Below are 21,749 nucleotides of genomic sequence, written 5' to 3'. Positions count from 1 at the left end.
GAGAGGTACATACCAAATGGGGCGTTGTATTCTATAATGGGTCTAATGAGGATGAGTACAGTGGGACAATGACCTCCTTTTTCTGGATGAAAAGCCCTTCGTGATGAGGTGTGCCACATAGAAGGATTTCCTGACTGTTGTGGCGATGTGGTTATCGAAGGTGAGACCACTGTCCACCTGTGTCCCTCAGTCTCTTATCACACTTTCTGTGTTTAGTGTACTGCCACCTATATAGTAATTCATGGATACATGTTTTTTCCCAAAGGGATAACAATACATTTCTTGGCATTGAGCTTGAGCCCATGGCTCTGGCACCAAGCATCTGTTTCTGTAAGGCCCTTTGTAGAGTATCCACATCATTTGGGGATTCAATAATGGCTCCCAGTTTGCAGTCATCTGCAAACTTTGTTAGCCAGAGTCCTTAGTGTTGACCTGTACTTCAGAGAAGTAGATGCCAAACAAGAGCGGCCCCAGGAATGAACCCTGAGGTACTCCACTTGTCACTTGTCTGGAGCTGGATTTGGAGTCGGCTACTTTTTACAGTGTGGGTTCTATCAGTAAGCCATTTAGCAACCCATTGGGTGACATAGGGATTAATGCCCAACTTAGTAAGTTTATCTATGATTCCAGAGTGGAGGATGGTGTCAAAGGCCTTGGCAAGGTCTAGATAGGCTGTGTGGACCACCTTACCCTTGTCCATGGCTCTGGAGACTGATTCAAAGAAGTCAATCAGGTTCAGGAGACAAGATCGCCCTTCACAAACCCAAACTGGATGGGGTCCAGTGTTTGAAGGTTGCCAATGTCTTTGTTTATAAGTTCCATGATAATACGCTCCATGGCCTTGCAGATAAGGCTTGTCAGATTGATGGGACGGTAGTTTCTGGGATCCAAGGTGGATCCCCTTGTGGATTGGGATAACTGTAGCTCTGCCACTCAGTGGGCAAGGCGAAACCTGAGGTGAGGCTATGATTAAACATGACACTTATGTGAGGTGCCAGTTCATATTGTAGTTCATGTAGTACACAGCCGGGATGTCATCTGGTCCCATGGATGCTGTATTCTTGGCTTTAGAGAGTCGTTTGTACCTGTGTGGCCATTATTACTGGAATTTGGCAATCTTCCGGTATTGAGATGGGCCATTTAGGGGTGAGAGGGGTGAAGTTGGCACTGAATCGATCTGCCAGGATATTGGCAATATCCTTCGGATCAGTATATTTAATGCCATTCTGTTTTAGCTCAGAGCAGATCTGAGCATTGCCATTTAGATTCTTGACATAGTTATAGAATGCTTTGTGGTTGTCTTTGGAATCTTTGGCAATTTTATTTTCGTAACTAGCTTTGGAGGATTTTATGAGGCATCTCAGTTTCTTACTGAGGCTAGTAAGGGAGTTTTTGCATCCTGGGATTTTCCTCTTTTCTGCAAAAGTTTCTTCCTTTTGTTGTAAAGTTTGTTTATGGCAGGGGACCACCAGATTGGCTTCCTTTTTTGGATGAGAGCATTTTGGTTCTATTTGGGATGGCACGATTCATGCATGAGTGGATGTGCTCATACAGTGCCTTAGTGTAGGATTCAGCAGTTGAACTTTCAGTTCCGTCTGCATGGGTGTCATGAAGTTTGTCACTTCTGACTTGAGTAGCATGAAGTTGGCTTTGGAGAAGTTTTTATGGTGGTTTCTTTACTGGGGGTGGGGTGGGATGTGGATGTTAAGAGTGATTAGCTTATGGTCAGACCTGACTAACGAGGGGTGACCATAGGTATGGAGCATTGATTTCCCATGTTGGTAATGACCAGGTCTAGGATATTGGAGCCCCTGGTGGGACTATGGATTAGTTGATCCAGGGCATTGGAATTTATGAATTCCAAGAACCGTTATAAGGGTGTTGGGACATGAGTAGTTTTCCCAGTTAATGGCAGGGTAGTTAAAATCACCCAGTATTAGGGTGTTTGGTTCTATCTTAATATTTTCCAGTATGTTTAGAAAGGTGTAGTGAGAATCTTGGGGTATGTGCGGGCTCTGTAGCAAGCTACAATTTGGATTGCAGTCTTACCTAGTGTTAGTTGCACTTGGAGAATTTCAGACACATTGTGTTGGCCAACTAGCCTGGTGGTGTGAATATCCTTGGTGAATATTGACACTCCTCCACCTTTAGTGTTTCGGTCCTGTTGGTGGCCGAAAAGTGTGGTAAGAGTTGTAGCCTGGTATTGCAGGGGTGCTCTCTGGAGCCTTGAACCAGGTCTCAGTTACTGCACAGATATCGATGTTCTCCATTTTTAGGAGTGCCTCGAGAGAGTGCATGTTGAGGTTTAGACTTCTAGCATTGAGTAGCATTACCTTCAGATTTTGCATGCTTGTACCTGTTACGGTGGTGGTTTTGTCCTTTGAAGTTTGCCTAAAAAAGGCACTATAGGGGTGGTAAGAGCCTTAGCCAGTAACCTGAATTCCAGGGGCGACAGGTGCAGACCATCTCTGGCAAAGCATCGTGGTCTGTCAATCATGTCATCCCAGGCAGACAGATACTGGATCCCCTTTGAATGACACCATAAGCTTAGCCAATTGTTGAAGTCAATTATTTTATCCTTATATTGTGGTATCATTCTGGGCAAAGGCAGGATGCTACTCAGGGCTAAGGTCATACCTGCCTGGGCCACATGATCCGAGAGCTCTTCCATGTCTCTTTTCATGTAGTCCAGGGAGGTGCGTCTCAAGTCATTCACTCCAACATGGACAATGACAGAGTCATATTTGTACTTGTTGTGGAGTGACTTGAGTGCATGCGTTATGTGGCGGATCCTGGCACCCGACAGGCAGCTGACTGTAATTTTCTCCTTATTCAACCTGGTGAGAGGGACATCAGTGTGCCGGACTATAGAGTCACCTATGACTAAAGTGTTAGGTACATTGTCTTGCCTTAGGGGCTGTTGCTGGGTGGCACACTGGTGTTGTGAACTATGTGACACATTGATTGTGATTGGTGTTTGTTTGCGTTTCAGCTTCAGAGGTCTTTGTTGCTTGGGCAGGTTACAGTTAAGGGCCTCTGCATATGTGGATTTAGTGTTGCTATATGTGGGTGTTGGTGGTGCGGGTTTAGAAGGGCTATGTGTTGCTTGAGGTGTAGTGTGGGTGTTAACCTTCTCTTCTTGACTGTTTAGCACAATCTTGGGTGGAGAGAGCTTTGCTTCCATTTTGGCTATGTAAGTGCATCTCTCACAGGTTGTAGTGTTGGGTGGTAGGAGGAAAGGGTTGTCTGTGTACATGAGGCAATTGCTGCATTGCCCCAGTATGCCCAGATTCACCAGGTGGACAGGAGAAATCACCGAAGCTGACCCTTGGACATGCCTGGTTTGGGGCTTTTTTTTCTTTGTAAAGTATAGGAGCTGTTTACTTAGCAAGGTACTTTGCAATTATAGGCTGTTTAGTGCCTACTATTAATTTCTCCTTGTTAACAAGGAGAGTTCAGTGTTTGTATGAGTTTAAGGCTTCCTAGTGCTTTCCAGCAGGTATTAGAGAAAGTGCTAGTCACAGGGATGCTTAAAGGTAAGATTGAAAAGAATGCACTCTGCAGTGTGCACTACAGAAGTTAGATGTGAAAGTAGGTAAGTTGAGTTTTACCTGTTTAAAAAGTTAAGGTTTAGTGGAGAGTTACTATTTTTAAAACAGCAAGATGGACTGAACGGGGTGGTCACTTTTGTATTTTGGTACTATGAAATACTGTAGGATGGCCAATAAATTTAAATAATTGAAGGGGTGGGATTTCAAAAATGATGATTTTGTGATTACTCACATAAGCCTTGCCTAGGGCCTGACCACAACGTTGCTAGCTGTCGGTTTTGTGCTAGATTTAACCAACGCACTATTAAGTGTCGGTTCGATTTTGCATTTCATTACTTTGGCCGAAGGTTTAATTATATAATGCCGTCAGAACAGACGATGACCGGAGTTTATAAAAAACGCAAGGACAAGGAAAAGGATAGGCATCCGAGGTCCAAAACCGATGACGAGGCCTCCGTTAGGCCAGTCGCCAGTTCACCAGTTCTCAGTGAGGTGCTTTCGCAGCCCCTGGCGCTCGCTACCTCAGAGCCACAGGCCACTTCCGACTCCCACGTGGAGCCGACTGGGCCTCTGGATACTCAAGGTATTGGGCACTCAGAAATCATTCCCTCAGATGGGTCCGGAGCCACTGAGCAGGCATCGGCTTCTGAGGGTGTCTTCAGACCTACACAGTTATATGTTAAACCATCTTCAGCTTCAAAGACAAAGACTAAAGCAGCTCTAAAGACAAAGAAACAAGTACAGCATTCTCCTACTCAGACTTCCATGCCTAAAAAACAGATGCTTAAAATGGCCGAAGACCTAATTACTTTGATCAGGGGTTCCCATCCCCCTCCTGATAAGAGGCCTAGGAAAGAGACAGAATATGATTCTTCTGATCAGGTTTCTATTTCCTCTGATTCCTCTTCTGAACAGGATTATTCTATTCCTCCCTATGAGGACTCTGATGCTGAAAAATCCATTCCTTCAGCCTCTCCTCCTGAGGATTATTATTTTGGGGAAACCCTGCATACCATGAGGGAGCATTTCCACTGGGAGAGCCAAGATTACTCTGAATCTAAGAAAAGCTCAGAGACTTTCTGCTACTTCCTCCCCAGACCCCTTGCTATTCCACCTGTTCTACACACTGTAGATGATGTATTTTCAGAGTCCGGCCTGTCCCCTGACTCTTTACCCCGTCACCTGCTAAGCCAGACAGATATTACAGGGTCCCAGGTTCTCATAAATTCCTATATAAAAACCCCGCTGCTGACCCAGAAACTATATCTCAGGGTCCCAAAGGGGTCAAAGCTTCGACTGCAAAAAACCCTGTCCCCTCTGATAGGGATTCTAGGGCACTGGACAGATGGGGGAAAAAAGTTTACACTTCTGCTACTTTGACTGTAAGGGCTTTAAATTGTCAGTTTCATATGCTTAAATATCAGCAATACTTAATGTCACCGCTTAAACAGAAAATGTTGACAAATTCTGAATGTTCAGAGAACAAGGAAATGCAGCATTTATTGCATGCAGCTGAACAAGTGGGAAAGCATACTTTGCAATGTAGTTTTGATTCTCTGGAGGCCTCTTGCAGGGCCGCAGTTATGGGTTCTGTTATTAGGAGGCATGCTTGGTTAAAAGAACAGAATCTGTCTGATCATGTTAAAGCAAAATTATTAGATGCCCCATTACAGCATACTTTGTTTGGTGCTAAAGCAGAAGAGGTGTTGAAGAAAATGGAGGATAAAGCGAAATCCATGCAGACAGTTAAGGATTTCTTACAGGTACAGCCACCCAGATTTAGCAGGAACTGGCCTTCTAAAAATTGGTCCTTTCCAGTGTCAGACAGACCACAAAGAGGCAGATACAGACGTCCCAGAGGCAGATCTCAGCCCCAAGGCTCATACAGGCCTAAACAATGGGGTGCTTCTACCTCCAAAAGCGGAGAAGACAAATCACAACCTTACAGGAAACAGTCCCAATGACTTTCCTCTGCCAGATCCAAGCACTTTTCTTTTGGCAGCCCCCTTAGGGGGGAAAACTAACACTTTTTTCATCAAACTGGCAAATGGTTACCCAAGACAAAGGGGTCTTGAACATAGTGTCCCAAGGGAACAGGTTCCATTTTCACACCCTACCAAGGGCAAAAGGTATGTCAGACCTGCCATACAATCAATGGGCAGAGGCACAAAAGCAAATTACAGCCCTAATGGACATGAGGGCCATTCAACAAGTACCACAACAAGAGCAGGGGCAAGGATTTTACTCCAGACTTTTCTTAGTGCCCAGAAAGGACAAAACCTGGAGACCAATACTGGACCTGTCTATACTAAACACATTTCTGGAGGTTGACTCTACAGCAGCTACTGCCCATGCTGGGCAAGAAGGCTTGGCTCGTAACTTTGGACCTAAAAGAGGCATACCTGTATGTCCCAATCAGACAATCTTGCAGAAGATACCTCAGATTCATAGCTGGCTCAATGCACTACCAATTCTCTGCACTGCCCTTTGGCTTATCTACTGCGCCCAGGGTCTTCACAAAATGCCTGGCACCAGTAATTGCATTTTGCAGACAAAGAGGAATTCAAATATATCCCTACTTGGACGACTGCCTTATTCAAGCAGAGAACAAAGACATTCTTCTAAAGCATCTGGCATTTGTAAAAAGATTATTAATTTGCCTAGGGTACACAGTAAACGAAAAGAAATCAAAATTAGTACCCTCTCAAGAGATAATATTCCTGGGTGCAAGCTTAAATACAACTGCCCAGATGGCTTATCTCACGCAAGACAAACAAAAGCAACTGACTTCGTACTTCAAAAAGTTGGCAACAAAGACCCAGTTATCTGCAAGAAAAATCCTGCAGGCCTTGGGCTTCATGGCATCCTGCATTCTACTAATTCCATATGCCAGACTGCATATGAGGAAACTACAATGGTATCTAAAAAGTGTTTGGACTCAGCATTGCCACAGCCTGGAGACAGTAATTACCCTCATTCCCTGCCTGCAACAGGAGTTTCGATGGTGGGCACAGGCCTGTCACCACAACAAGGGTCTGCCATTCACCTTACCCACAGCCAGACAGACACTGACAACGGATGCATCAGATTATGCCTGGGGGGCCCATATGGCAGGAAAATGTATTCAGGCCACATGGCGACAGCAACCAACGCCGGACCAGGACTTTGGAATTCAGGCCGACTGCGGGTAGCCTGCCAGCAGGATAGCCCAAGAGTAATGACTGGAACAGTGAAACACGATGAACATCAGGTTGCAGCAATGCTGGCCCCAGTGACTGAAAATCAAGTGCGCTACCGACTGAGGGACAACTCACAGATGGTGAGAATGGACCTGCTGAGCTAGTCTGCTAGTACATTGAAATTCCCCGGATTGTGTGTTGCAAGCAGAAAGTGGTCCAAAGATACTGCCCATTCCCAAACCCTCATGGCCTCTCTGCACAGTGGATAGGACTGGGTTCCTCCTTGTTTGTTGATGTACCACATGACTAACATGTTGTCTGTGTGGATAGCAAGCTTTCCTAGAGGGAGATTGTCCTGAAAGGCTTGCAACAATAGGAGGACAGCTCTCATCTCCGGAACACTGATATGCAATCGGGTCTCCATGGGAGTCCATGTGCCTTGGACCATCTTCCCCTTGTAATGCCCCTACCAACTGGGAAGCGTCCATGGTCACTATGGCAGAGTGGGATGGGAGAAGGAAAGGTCTGCCTAATGTCAGGTCATTCAACAGATGCCAAGATGCCTTCTGCAAACAGGAGTCAGCTTGATAGGAACAGACATAAGCTGATAAAGAATTGACCACTGAGCAGCTAACGCCCATTGCAGGACTCGCATAAAACATCTTGCAAGAGGAACTAGTGGGATGCCAGCCACCACAGAACCTAGAGCTTGGAGAATTAGTCTTGCCAGGGGAAAAGCCAGACAACACTGTTTGCACCTGATCTCTAAGGTTAGGACACGATGAGGGGGAAGGGTGGCAATCTGACTGACTGTGTCCAAGGTAGCTTCAATGAACTCTAAAGTCTGCACAGGGGTAAAATTGGACTTTGCCAGGTTTATACTAATCCCCAGATGGTTGGCAAGGTTGAAGAAGTAATCGCTGGCCTATATCAGCTGATGCCTGGTTGGGGCAGTGAAGAGCCAGTCATTGAGGTAAGGGAACACCCATAATTCCTGCAGTCTGAGGTGAGCTGCGACTACTGCCATATACTTGGTGAATACCCTGGGGGCTGTGGTGAGTCCAAAGGGCAGAGCCCTGAATTGGAAATAACTGGCTCCCAGCCAGAACCACAGATGTCTCCTGGAGTGCCTGTCTATTTTGATGTGATAGTACGTGTCCTTTAAGTCCACACAGCACATCCAATCATTCTTCCTCAGTACTGGGACAATGGACCAAATCATCACTATTCGGAATTTTGCTTTCCTTAAAGCAAGTTTAACTTGCTTAGATCCAATATGGATTTCAGATCCCCAGTTTTCTTTGGCACTAAAAAGAAGCGAGAGTAAGTTTCAAATCCTCTTTGTGTGATCAAGACCTCTTGGTTGACTCTTTTTTGGAGGAGACCTAGAATTTCTGCCACTGCAAACATCCCTCTGACTGGGTGGTGGAATACCGGGGAGTCTCTTTGACCTCTCCAGAGCAGAGCTGTGGAATTGAATAGTGTAGCCTCTGGATATAATCTCTAACGCCCACTTGTTTTGAGTTACATTGGTCCAGGTAGTAGGGCGTAGACAGAACCAACCCCAGACTGCCTTCAGAGATGAGCAGTCAAGCAGCACTTTAGGAGTGCTGAAAGGGTCTATCAGAGAAAGGTTCCCTGAAGGCCTGATTCTGCAGACCCCTCTGCCTCTGGGGTGGCATCTCCCATTGAAACTTCCTCCTCTGCCCCTAGGGGAAGAATCCCTGCATTGATCTTGGGAAGACCCCTGGGATTTATGGAACCAGGTTTTCCTTCCACTGCACTGATTTCTAGAAAAGGTGTGCTGTAGAGTGGAGAACTTGAACCCAATGGCAGACACAGTCTTCCTTCCTGTTCACTGAAGGCAGGGTCTCTTTGACCGATGGGTTGAAGATTGAAGATCCATCGAAGGGGGCATTAACAAAGGATGCCTTAAAGGGATCCGCAAAATCACAAAGCATCATCCAGGCAGGTCTCCGAATAGCAATGCCTGAGCCAGCTGCCCAAGAGGCACCTTCCATGAAATGGAAAATTAGTCTCATGGAAGAGTTGGACAAAGACAAAAGAACACCCAGTCAGAGGGGGGAGAATTTCTTGAAGCCCTCCAGTGACATGGTCTCTGCCAGAGAGTCCAAAAGCTCTTTTACCAGGTCACTCTGTAAGCAAGTAAAGTGTGCCAGGTAATTCAATGTCCTCAGCGAAAAAGTGGCTGAGGCATAAACACGCTTCCCAAATGTGTCCATCACTCTGGACTCCCTGTTCAGTGAATGGGCAGTGGAGCTCTGCACTGCTAGCTCCTTTTTGGTGGCTGCCTCCACAGCCATGGCATCCATTGGAATACCCTTATACCAATAAGGTCTGGTCCATGGGGGGGGAGACAACTTTTTTTGGGTCGCTTGGGGATCGGTTTGACCGAGTGTGGTTCCTTCCAGGCCTGGCTGGACACCACATCCATTAACTCATCCACTAGGAGAACCACCCAGGATGTAAATGTACCCATCCCGAAGACCCCCAAAAATACAGAGGAAGGAAGTTGGGCTGACCAACCACCTCTCTGCCTCAGGATCTCTAAAATATTTCCAAAGGAGACATCCTCCAGTGGTGATCTGGGGATCCCTCTCCTTCATCAAAGTCCATATCCTCAGTAACTGACTCCGAAGGGGAGTCAACATGCCTCCTTTTGCATGTTCTCTTACGAGGGATCTCCTCTGTGGGGTGCTCAGGGGAGGTCTCAGAAGAGGAGAGGATTCCCTGTGGGGTAAGAGTTTGGAGGTCAGTCTGGATGGACTGAATCAGGACAGGAACGACAGGCTCAAGTATCTGATCCACAGGGAGTCAGCGAGGTGGATCATGGCTCAAAGTGACCAGATCCCTATGGGTAGAGAAAGCCCTTTTTACTACTAAGAATGCAGACAGACCCGGAGAATCCCTCCTCAACCCCATCGGAGCCAAGGTTTCAAAGGAAGAGAGGGCCCGAATCCAAAAGCCCTGCGTCCCTGACAGAATCAGACCCAAATTGTCCAGCACCAAAGCACCAAGGGAAAGAAATGGCTCCTACAATGTAGGAGCCGATCCCCTCTTTCCAAATCCGATGGGGACCTCTCAGATCCGAGACTCACTGTGATCCAACCACAATGGAATCGGGGAACTCAAGGCAACAGTCGGAGTGGAAGAATGTAGGCTCCGTACATTCAACCCCAGATCGCTAGAGTGACCATGACTCTGTGACTCCAAAACCAAAGGACTGATCGGAGAAGGAGAAGGAGACTGAACTTGTAAGTCTCAAGGAACCTGTGGGGGAAGGAGCCGAAAAGATCCCCAGGTGGATCTGAGTCTTGAGGATCTTCCTGATCATCCTAGCCATGTCTGCCTCCAAAAAGACTTCTAGAAGACCTGAAGGAAGCCACAGAGGGGAGTCTGAAGTTCCTGGAGGGTGTCTGCTGAAGACCATGGAGAGAAGCTGACTCAAACCCCAGCACCAGCACAGGGCCCCTTGCTGTAGAATTGGAAGCCTTAAGATCCAGGGGGGGGGGGGACAGCAGTATCTGGAGAATTGGTAACGACCACAGATCCAGATGGTTCCAAAAGAGCTTCAAAACTGCCAGAGCCGACGTAGGCCTCTAAACTGAGGAAGTCGGATCCGAGAGCCTCCCAACCTTGGTTAATGGCTCAAAAGACACCCTTGAAGACTTGTAAGGGTGTTTCTTGCAGTTGGAGGCTCCCACATGACTCTTAAAGGTGATATGAGCCTCTGGAGAGGATGCAGTCAAAAGGCACTCCAAGATCAACTTGTTTCTGTGGTAGGCTATGGATCTAGGGTTAAAACTTTCACAAATAGAGCAGCTCAACCACAGATGCACTGCACCCAAACAGCAGACACACAACGAGTGTGCATCGGAATGCAGGAACTCACATCTGCATTCTGAGCACCATTTGAATCCCGATGGTTTGTCAGCTATCATATAGGAGAAAAAAATATGTACACTCTCACACACACACAGAGAAAAAAAACATAAAACCCTGACAGAAAGGCTAAAGGAGTTTTTTTTATGTACAGAAGGAAAGCGGAGAAAGGGAGCCCAAAGGCCAGAAATAGTTACACAGAGCATGGGAAAAAGCTATCATTACAACGGGGGAAAGAGAACCTATATGCACACTTTCTATAGGGCAGGGGAGGAATATAACAAGTAAAGAGCAAAATAATAAGGAAAAAACACTTATCTGAGAGGAGATACCCCAAAAATACCAAAAACAAGCTAGAGACTCAGGACGTCCAATACCGCTGGCAGCAAACAAGATCTGAGGAGGCTGGTTAGAGTGCAGGGCATTGTGGGTAGTGGGAGGAGCTCAAGACTTGGATCCTAGTCTGAAAAAACATGGCCAAGCAGATCCTAGCACGGATCCGTAACATCATTTGTGAGGAGGAATTAAAGAGACAACATCAGATCTTGGGTTTTATCTTTGTTGTAAATCAGGATTATAAAATCTTAAGAGGGTACTGGGTTGGCTGTAGAGATGTAAACTGAATTAGTTACAAGGGGGAAGCACGAAGATTTAGGTGGTAAACTAGAGTGAGTGTTACTATTACGACTAATTCTACTGATTGTTTTTCTCCTGGAGGGAACTGAAGGTATTGGTTTGAGGAATATGTGGGTGGTTGGTATGGAAGTATAAATGTAGAGTAAGAGGGGGTGGGTGAGAATTGGGGGTAGGGTAGGGCAGTGGAGTGAGCCTGAGCATTAGCGAGGGCAAATGAAGTGGGTTGAAAACTTGGCAAAGAGACAAAGAAAAAACAATCAGTGACTTAACTTAAACAGCCACAAATCTGCTGAGAGGAATAAGTAAAAAAGGAAGAATGTAGTTTAAAAAAAAAATGAGCTAGCAGATGAAGGTCTTGATTTTATTTCTCTAGGACACAGTTTAAGTAGGGTCTATATTAGATCAGTGAACGCTGATTGATCGACCTTATGTAAGCGAAAGCTTACAATCTCAAACTGTCAGATCAGCGATTTTTTTCCTAGGGAAAAAAATCGCTGATCCAAAACACATACACACAACACAAGCACACCAAACAAACAGAAATCCACACACATACACCTAAAATCTGTCACCTAACCCTACACTAAACTATGCACACACCACTAACTATCCACTTACCTTAACCCAAACCCTAACCCTAAGGTCAGGCACTATCGCACACTCACCTCACCCGCTCCCTAACCCTAACTCACCTAAACATGCCCTAACCCTCACGTCCACACAATCGCACACATACCTAACCCGAGCCCTAACTCACCTAACCTACCCTAACACACACATCCACACAATTGTACACTTGCCTGAATCCGACCCATAACTTTCCACCACAGCAGTGAAAATACCGAAGCAACAGAAACAGACAACCGAATTCTTTCCCTAGGAAAAAATTCAGGTTTCTGTTGCTTCAATATTTTGAACATTCACTTAAATAAGGTCGATCAATCAGCGTTCGCTTGTTTAAGCATTCGCTGATCTAATATAGACCTTTTAAGTAGGACAGTTAATCCAATATCACTTTGACCTGATTAAAGGCAATAACAGTAAAAATTGCACTTGACTGTTTGTAAAACTGTGCAATGTAAAGAGGTTTCTATGGACTTTGAAATGCAAAGTCCAAAGGCTACCCCAACTTCCATATATTAGCAAAAAAGGACAAAAAGTAAGGCAGAATGCAGTAGTGCAGCTTTGGAAAAATAATGGCTCAGAACTGAAAATGGTTACAGAAGAAGAGAAATGAATGTAAGGAAGGGATATGATGGATTGCTGCAATCAATAAACTGAACACCGTTAAAAGAGAAAATAACAATGGGACTGCTGTGGTCTAAGAAAATGGAACTAATATAGTGGACATATTTGGCAGGAAGATTCCTGACAACGCTACTGCAAAGCATGCAGAACTATGTAAGGACTATAACAGATTCTGGTTTGGAATAATATAGCAATAATGGGTAATGCGGGATTTACCCACGGTGGGTAAATCCCGCATCACCCACACCCAGAAGTGGGTTATTGCTATTATACTATGACATTATTTAAGAAAAGAAATAATTACTTTTCTTAAATAATGGCATTGTATAATGCCTCTTTGCTGCCCTTCCGCAGCTGTCTGGTATCCGTGGCAGTTCTGATGTACTGCACATGCCACGCAGTACATCAGAGCTGTGGCCAAAAGCAATGGAGAAAGCAAGATCTCCGTTGCTTTTACTGTTCGCTATGTTAAATGGGTTTAACATAGCGAACAAGTTTAAAATAAGCAAACGGAGATGTCCGCTGTTTATTTTAATCTGGCTCGCTATGTTAAACCCATTTAACATAGCGAGTAAAGCAATGGAGATCTTGCTTTCTGTTGCTTTTTTAAACCTGTCTCGCTAAATGGGTTTAACGCGAGACAGCTTTAAAATAAGCAACGGAGATCTCCGCTGCTTATTTTAAAGCTGTATCCCCACGGTAAACCCATTTTACATAGCGATGCAGGTTTAAAAAGCAACGGAGAAAGCAAGATCTTCATTGCTTACACACTGTGTCGCTATGTTAAAGGACTTTAACATAGCGAGACAGCTTTAAAAAGCAACAGAGATCTCCGCTGTTTTTTAAACCTGTGTCGCTATGTTAAACTCTTTTAATGTAGCAGACAGTGTTTTAAAGACTTATACTAATGGAAAAAGTCCGGGTGACCAGACCTTTTTCCATTAGTATAAGTCGATTTACAACGTGCACGCTGGCCAATCAGCGTGCACGTTTTGGAATATTAATGGGGGGTCATGGTATAATTGAAATTTTAGGCAAAAATCCCAAGGGGGTGAATCTCTTAAAATACAAATAAAAGCATGCAGGAGTAAAGCCCCCTACTTTGGGATTGCGGAGAACTTTTACTCATGAGAGAGAGTATTTTTTAGATTCTACTTCTGAACTCTCTTTTTCTCTGAAAGCAGAATTAGATTAAAAGGATGTCACTCAGAATTCCTAGATCAAGGACTGCACAGTACCAACAGATTCTCAATATGCAGCTTCTGCAAGCATTTCATTGCTTACAACTATACAAACATAAAAGGTGTGTAAAACTTACACTGCAGCATTCATACACTGTCTGATGCAACTCAGTCAGATGCTTGAGATTCTCTTCTTGCACTGTTAAAGGAAGCAAACACACAAAAAAACAATAAGTGGTATTTTTTTCTTCAGGTTGATGCCTGCTTCTTCTAGCCTGGAATCTATGTTTATTAAGTTACCAGTACGCCTTTACAAAAGATCAGTAATTAAAGCAAGGGCATAACAGCAACAATTTATTATTTTTCTGACATTTATACTTTATTTAATATATATTACAAAACCAACAACTTCTTTCCTCACTAGCTAAGAAAAAAACAGCAAGCTAGTGCCAATAGTATACACAGTGAGTAGCTAGTTCTGGTAGCATACAAGGATAAAGCCCAGAGAATGACCCAGGCGACCCAAGTTCAAGCAGCAGTTCAGGCAATGGCACCTCATACAGCTGGCAGACAGACAGAGAGAGAAAAATAAAGTATGTGTGCCACTGACCTTTTTCAACAGGGAGGGAGGGAATGTATGGGAAGGTTTTTTTTCATTCTGTGTTCTGAAAATGCTACTATGAAGGGTTTTGAGACTGGCACATTTCTGATTGGAAGAAATAGTTTCTGACAGTCTCCTGTTGTTTTTTTTTAATATGATAAATAGTTGATTCAGTATGATTAGCTCATTGGTCTAGCCTGTTTCTGGATTCCTGCCGATTGGTCCTTTTTCTGTGACTAGAAACTGCTACTATGAATAGCTTTGAGACTACCATGCCTCTGACTGGAAGAAATAGCTTCTGATAGCCCCCTATTGGCCATTTTGTTATGCTAAATGGTTGTTTTATATAATAAGCTCATTGGTCTAGCTTGTTCCTGGATTTTTGTTGATTGGTCCTTCTTTTTCTGTGAATAGAAACTGCTATTATGAATGGCTTTGAGATTGGCATGCCTCTGATTGGAAGAAATTGTTTATGATAGCCCCCTATTGGTTATTTTGATATGCTAAATAATTGGTTTATAATGATAAGCTCATTTGTTCAGCTTGTTCCTAGTTTTTGCTGACTGGCTGTTTCTTTTTAAGTAAACCACTGGTTAATGGGTGAGGATCTGAAGAAGGCTTTTTACCGAAAGTGCTTATCCACCCTGAACCTTGTTTTATTCTACTTGGATTTTTATTCATAGGTTCATAGGTTCATACTAGGCTATCTGCCCTAGGGCATTTATAAGCCAAGCCAGAGTGTGTTTGGCTTTCGCCACCCATTTTAAATGAATTTTGCTATGCCCTTTTTCAAGGTTAGTATACTGTGCCTCTGTCTAACAGTGACACAGAAGTGATACCCGGGGTAAACCTACGATCTCCCATCCACTCATCAAGATTCCTCTTGAAGAGAGTCAATGAGGGACTCTGCCTAACCTGGACTGGGATTTTATTCCAGAGTGAAGGGAGCCTCTGGGTTATGAATCTGTCCCTCCAGCATGTCCTATTTATTTCAGTGCTGAGGTTCAAGTCTCACGAGCGTGTAGCTCGATGGGATTTGGATTTTCTGAGGTGCAGCATGTCCATTAATTCCGGGTTGGACATGGCTTTATACGTCAGGCACAAATCGCCTCTGAGCAGGCGGTATGCCACTAAGTAGAGCTGGAGCTTCTTTAACCAGGCAGCATATGGCATCTGTTTGAGCCCTTTGATCCTCTTGGTGAGGTACTTTTGGGGTCTTTCCAGTTGCTGCAGGTGTCTGGTAAGGTACATCCCAAAAGGGGCATTGTACTCAATTATGGGCCTGATGAGGGATGAGTAAAGAGGCACGATGACCTCCCCTGATCTAGATGTGAATCCCTTCATGATTAGGTGGGCTATATAAAATGTTTTACTAACCACTTTGGCCACGTGGTTTTCAAATGAGAGACTGCTATCAACTTGGGTCTCCAGGTCCCTAATTACTTCTTCCGTACTTAATGGATTACCACCTATGTGGTAATTTGTGGGCACTTTGTTTTTGCCAAAGGGGATGACTATACACTTTTTGGCTTTTAGCTTGAGGCCATGGCTCTGGCACCAGTTGTCTGTTTCGATGAGGCCCTTTTGGAGGATGCTTGTGTCGGCTGGAGAGCCGATTATGGCACCTAGTTTGCAGTCATCTGTGAACTTGGTCAGCCACAGTCCTTCCGTGTTGGCCTGTAGCTCCAAGAAATATATACCAAACAAGAGAAGTCCCAGGACTGAGCCTTGTGGGACGCCACTTGTAACTGGTTTGGAGTCTGACATGGCTCCAGCAATTCTAACCATGTGGGTTCTGTCCTTGAGCCAGTTTGCAACCCATCTAGTGACATAGGGGTTTATATTTAAGCTGGTGAGCTTATCTATAATGCCCGAGTGGGGTATTGTATCAAAGGCTTTTGCGAGGTCCAGGTAGGCTGTGTGGACCACCTTCCCCTCGTCAATGGCCTTGGTGACTGTTTCAAAGAAATTGACCAGGTTTAAGAAGCAGGATCTGCCCTTAACAAAGCCAAACTGGGTAGGATCCAGTGTCTGTAGGTCCCCAAAAATCTTTATTTATGAGGTCCATGATGATTCTTTCCATAACTTTGCAGACCAAGCTAGTCAGGCTTATGGGGCGATAGTTTCCAGGATCCGTTGAGGCACCACCTTTGTGGAGAGGGTCCACTATTGCTGTACGCCACTCTTTGGGTACATATCCTGTAGTAAGGCAGAGATTGAACAGTAGTTTTATGTTTGGGTTTAGCTCTTCTTGGAGTTCATGTAGGACGTAGCCCGGGACACCGTCTGGTCCCATTGATGCTGTGTTTTTTGCTTTGGAGAGGGCGTCTCTTACCTGAGCATCTGAGATTTCAGGAGGGCAGCACTCTGCTGGGATAGATATTTGCCCTTTGGTGGGGGGGCAGAAGTTTGCGCTTGAACCTGTCAGCTAGGATGTTGGCAATGTCTATGGGTTCGTGTATTTTTGTCATTTTGGACTAATTCTGAGCATATCTGGGAATTCCCACCCAGGTTCCTAACATAACTAAAGAAAGCCTTGTGATTATCCTTAGTGTCCTGTGCAATTTTTCTCTCGAAGCTGGCCTTAGATGATTTTATGATTGCCCGTAGTTTTTTGCTAATACTGATCAGAGATGCCTTCCCTTTTGGGATTTTGCTCTATCATGTAGTAGCTTCCTCCTTCTATTGTATAGTTTGTTTATGGCTGGGGTCCACTAGACAGGATGCCTGCCTTTGGAGGATTGGGTCGTGGTTTTATTTGGGATTGTGATGATCCATGCATTCCTGAAGGTGTTCATAGAATGCTTATAAAGGATTCTGCGGTCTGGACCATATTTTCCACAGGCCCGGGCTTTGAAGGATTCCACCTCAGTTTTGAGGAGTGTGAAATTTGCTTTAGAGAAGTTTTTCACTGTGGTTTCTGGGCAGGGGTGGGGTCGGGATGTGAATATCCAGTGAGATTAGTTTATGGTCTGATCTTACCAGTGAGGGATACACTTCTGGTCTGGAGCATAGACCCCCCATGTTGGTGATGATCAGGTCCAGTATGTTTTCCCTCTTGTGGGAGTGGTAACAAGTTGTTCCATAGCATTTGAGTTTATGAATTCTAGGAACCTTTGGGCTAGGGTGTTGGAGCTAGGTAATGCTCCCAGTCTATGTTTGGGTAGTTGAAGTCGCCCAATATAATGGTGTTTGGAGAGACCTTCATATTTTCCAGTGTTCTCAGGAAGGTCGAGTGGGGTTCCTGGGTTTGGGAGGGTGGTCTGTAGCAGGCTATAAACTGGAAGGCAGTTTTACCCACTGTTAGTTGCACATGGATAGTCTCTGATGCTTCGTGCTGTGCCACCAACCTGGAGTGGGTATCTTTGATTTAATATTGATACTCCCTCCTTTGTGGTTCGTCCACGCTTTGGGGCAGAAAAAGCATGGTATGAGGTATAACCTGGTAGTACTGGGGTGCTCTCGGAGCCTTGAACCAGGTTTCTGTTACTGCACAGATATCTATGTTCTCCATGCTAAGGAGAGTTTCGAAAAGGCATCTTGAGGTTTAGACTTCATGCTGAGTAGCATTACTCTTAGTTTCTTATCCCTTGTGATACCTATGGAGGTGGGTTTGTCTTTGAGCCTTGCCTAAAAAGGCACTATAGGGGTGGCAAGAGCCTTTGCCAATATCTGAAAGCCCAGGGTGACAGGTGCAAGCCATCCCTAGCGAAGCATCGTGATTTGTCGAGCATGTCATCCCAGGCTGACAGGCATTGATCCCCTTTGAATGACACCAATACTTAAGCCAATTGTTGAAATTGATCATCTTGTCTTCATATTGTGGCATCATTCTTGGTGAGGGTAAGATGCTACTCAAGGTCAGGGTCATACCGGCCTGGGCTACATGCTCAGAGAGCTCCTCTATGTCTCTTTTCATGTAGTCCAGGAGGTCCGCCTCAGGTCATTCACACCAGCATGGACAATGCCTGAGTCATATTTGTACTTGCCTTGGAAATGACCTGAGTGCTTGTGTTATGTGGCGGATCCTAGTGCCCGACAGGCAGCTCACCATGACCTTCTTCTTGTTCAGCTTGGTGAGCGGGACGTCAGTGTGCCTGATTTATAGAGTCACCTATTACAAGTGTATCAGGTGTGTTGTTTAGCCTTAAGGGCTGTGACTGTTCGGCACACTGGCTTTGTGAGCTATGTGTTGCATGTGTTTTGTTTTGGGGTAGCTGTTGCTTGGGTGTCTGCTTTGGAGGTCTCTGCTGCTTAGGCAGATTTTTATTTAGAGCCTCAGAGTATGTTTTTGTGTGTTTATGTGTTTGGTTTGCTGTCGTGGTAGGTCTATGTGAGAATGGAATTGTAGTGAGTGTGGTTTCCTTCTCCTCCTGACTGGTTACGCCAGTACTGAGTTGAGAGAGCTTAGCCTCCAGTTTGGCTATATGGTTGCATCTCTCACATGTGTTGGAATTTGTTGGGAGGAGAGGGTTGTCTGTGTACATGAGGCAGTTGTAACATTGCCTCAAAATTCCCAGATTCACCAGCTGGACCAGAGAGGAGATTGACAACTGACCTTTGGACATGCTAGAATAGTATTGGGAATTCCTTTATAATTGAAAAAAAAAGCCAATGGGGAGCAAGGTACTCAAGGGGAGTTTGTGAGGGTGTAGTGCTTTTAATTTTTTAGTGCTGACTTATATAATTGCTTTAGTGAGCAAGTGCCAGGCTTTAGAGTAGGAATAGGGTGTTTATTACGAGAACTAGATCAGTTCTAAGGGAAAAAGTGAAGAGCAGACTTTGTGGAGCCGAGAATGGTTTAAACCCAATTAAGCGGAGCTGCCCGATGCTGCACTATGCTAAAATCACAAGCACAAAAGCGGGTTTTATACAGGGGGACTTGAAAGAGCTAGAAATTGGCCCAAAACGGCCAATAGACTACCAGATTCTTGTGCTGGGAACACTCCTCCAGGGATAGATAGGCTGCTCTAAGCTCCCCACTGCCACTGGTGAACAAAGAAGCCTCCCTTTATCCAAGAAAGGAAATGGGCAACACAGGAACTTTATCTGTTTGTATTAAAGAATTTGGCTTTTAACGTGACGTGTTTGTCTCACAACAGCCTTGGTGGTACATCTAATTTTTTTTCCTGCATTTCTCTACTTGTTGAGACCACATTTGGTAACGTAGTGTTTTTGTTTTTTTATGAGTAGCTAGTTCTGGTAGCATACAAGGATAAAGCCCAGAGAATGACCCAGGCGACCCAAGTTCAAGCAGCAGTTCAGGCACTGGCACCTCATACAGCTGGCAGAGCGAGAGAGAAAAATGAAGTAAGTGTGCCAGTGACCTTTTTTCAGCAGGGAGGGAGGAAAAGAATGGGAAGGGTGCACCACTCCCAGGGCCACAGGAAATAAGTACAATTTCTTACTGGTAACCAGGGAAGCTTCCTGCGGTGCCTTGCTGTGAGTAGACACAGACTATCCTGCTGGTTTACATTCCTTGTGGAGGCAAGGGGCAGCTCCGTGCTAATGTCCACTTATGGGAAGTACTAAGCTAAGCATGTATGGGAAAGGAGAGTATCACAGGTAGTTCATTTTGCTAGACCAGATGCTGGTCTGCTCCCTAACCCCCCCCCCCAACCCTCATTAGAGGGGAATGGAAGGTCTAATAAGGATCTCAGATTATAAACAAATGGGTTATAGGACACATGTCTAGCCCAGGGATGCTTGGACTCCTGGCTTGAAGCAAACCAATGGGGCCAACTGAGTAAGATTAAGCAGCCATCTGTCAGGTCCAAAAAAAAAAGGAGAGAAAATATATATTTTTTTAATTTATTTTTGCCCTCACTGCCTATCTTTCATCCTTAGTTTGCCAACTGGGTCATTGATTCTCCTTCACCAGGGCAAGGGTTAGCTGAAAGGGGACATCAATCAGGCAGCCATCAGTGATAGTTCCAGAATTTTGTACTTTCAGTCCCTAGCCTCACAGTGCAAGATCCAGTACAGCCATAGGGTTTGATGTGGAATATGTATATCAGAGAGGATGTATTACGTGCTTCTACAGGTGATGTAGCACCTCAAGACTTCACTCTCCCCCTCACCAACAAAGACAGTGCCCTCACATGATCTCTGATTTCTATTATAGATTCTCCTGCCAACAGGAGCGCCCATACATACACCCCAGCTAGCAGAGCTACATTACTCTTTTCGCCCACTCCATCTCCAAGAGGCACCCAAGCTGCCACTTGAACTCAGGACACCAGGGTCATAGTGATGGCTTTATCCCTTGACATCAACAGAGCTGGCCACTACTAATCACTTTCAAACACAAGAGTTAGTACTTGTACATAAATTCCCAAACTGGACTGAGTATTTCACAGATTATTCACTATTTTATTTAATGAGCATCCTGAACCTTCTTCTCTTTTACCCTTGAAGAATGATTGACCTTCCACTGTAGTTACCTATTTGTTGTTGCATAGCCATATGGAATTATATTGTTTTTCTTTTCTTTATTTATTTATTTTAATTTTACTTTAACTTTGTTAAACAGGATAACGGACTGATCCAAATGGTCCCTTTTTAACCTCTGCAAGGGCCAAGAGATACAACATAATAATCACTCTTATGAACCAGTCACGTCAAATAAAAAGTACAGTTTTGTACCTACCATAAATGTAGATGTTCGAGTGCTAATACAGCTGCAGTCATAACAGATGGGTTCTCCTGTCAGTATGGTCCTCGGTCAACCAAATTCCAAAGTCTAGGTCCGCCGGGTTGTCGCCGCTTTCCTGACGTCAGTGCGACAGGGGTATATAAGACACAGCCGACACCATTTTCTTCAGTCTTTCTTGCCCCAGATGTCAGGTGCCCCCAGAAGGAAGGCAAAATATAAATATATATATATATATATATATATATATATATATATATATAATATATAATCATGCATTGCAATATAATCAAAACAGTAGTTGCAAGCAAATACACCATAGAAGGATAACCCAATCAAGTTGTGAGATGAGGAGTTAGCCACTAGGTCTGTACCCAGAGGGAAGGAGGGAGGATTTGAAGTTGTATTAGCACTCAACATCTACATTTATGGTAGGTACAAAACTGTACTATGTTCATCGCATACAGCTGCAGTCATAACAGATGGTAGAATCCCAAAGCTACGCACAGGGTGGTAGGCACTAGGTGGAACTGGGAGGAGCCAGAATGCCCTGCAACACAGCAGTGGCAAAGCCTGCTCTAGTTTTGGAGTATAAAGGTAGGTGGTAGTGCTTAGTGAAGGTATGCACAGAACTCCAAGTGGCTGTCTCCAAAATATCTTTGGTAGGGACTCCTCTGAGGAAGGCTGCAGAGGTAGCTGTGGCCCTTGTGGAGTGGGATCTGATGCCTGCAGGTACAGATTTACCATGAAAGGAGTAACAAAACTGTATGCAGTGGCTTATCCATTTTGAAATTGTCT

The 21,749-nt window shown here is 44.7% G+C and overlaps 1 protein-coding gene across 1 annotated transcript in view; it reads right to left on the bottom strand.

The window, feature by feature from the left end:
- The window catches only part of DALRD3 (DALR anticodon binding domain containing 3), a 1,074,922-nt gene that overhangs the window by 904,154 nt on the left and 149,019 nt on the right, over positions 1-21,749 (bottom strand). Inside the window, exon 4 of the mRNA XM_044078747.1 lies at positions 13,836-13,897. Coding sequence (XP_043934682.1) covers positions 13,836-13,897 — 62 coding nt within the window. The remainder of the gene's footprint in view (positions 1-13,835; positions 13,898-21,749) is intronic.

The sequence above is a fragment of the Protopterus annectens genome, chromosome 7.part1, assembly GCF_019279795.1.
Source record: "Protopterus annectens isolate FY-2018-M chromosome 7.part1, PAN1.0, whole genome shotgun sequence".
Lineage (NCBI taxonomy): Eukaryota > Metazoa > Chordata > Ceratodontiformes > Protopteridae > Protopterus > Protopterus annectens.
Note: the sequence above shows the minus strand (reverse complement) of the source record. Positions and strands in the feature narration are given on the sequence as shown.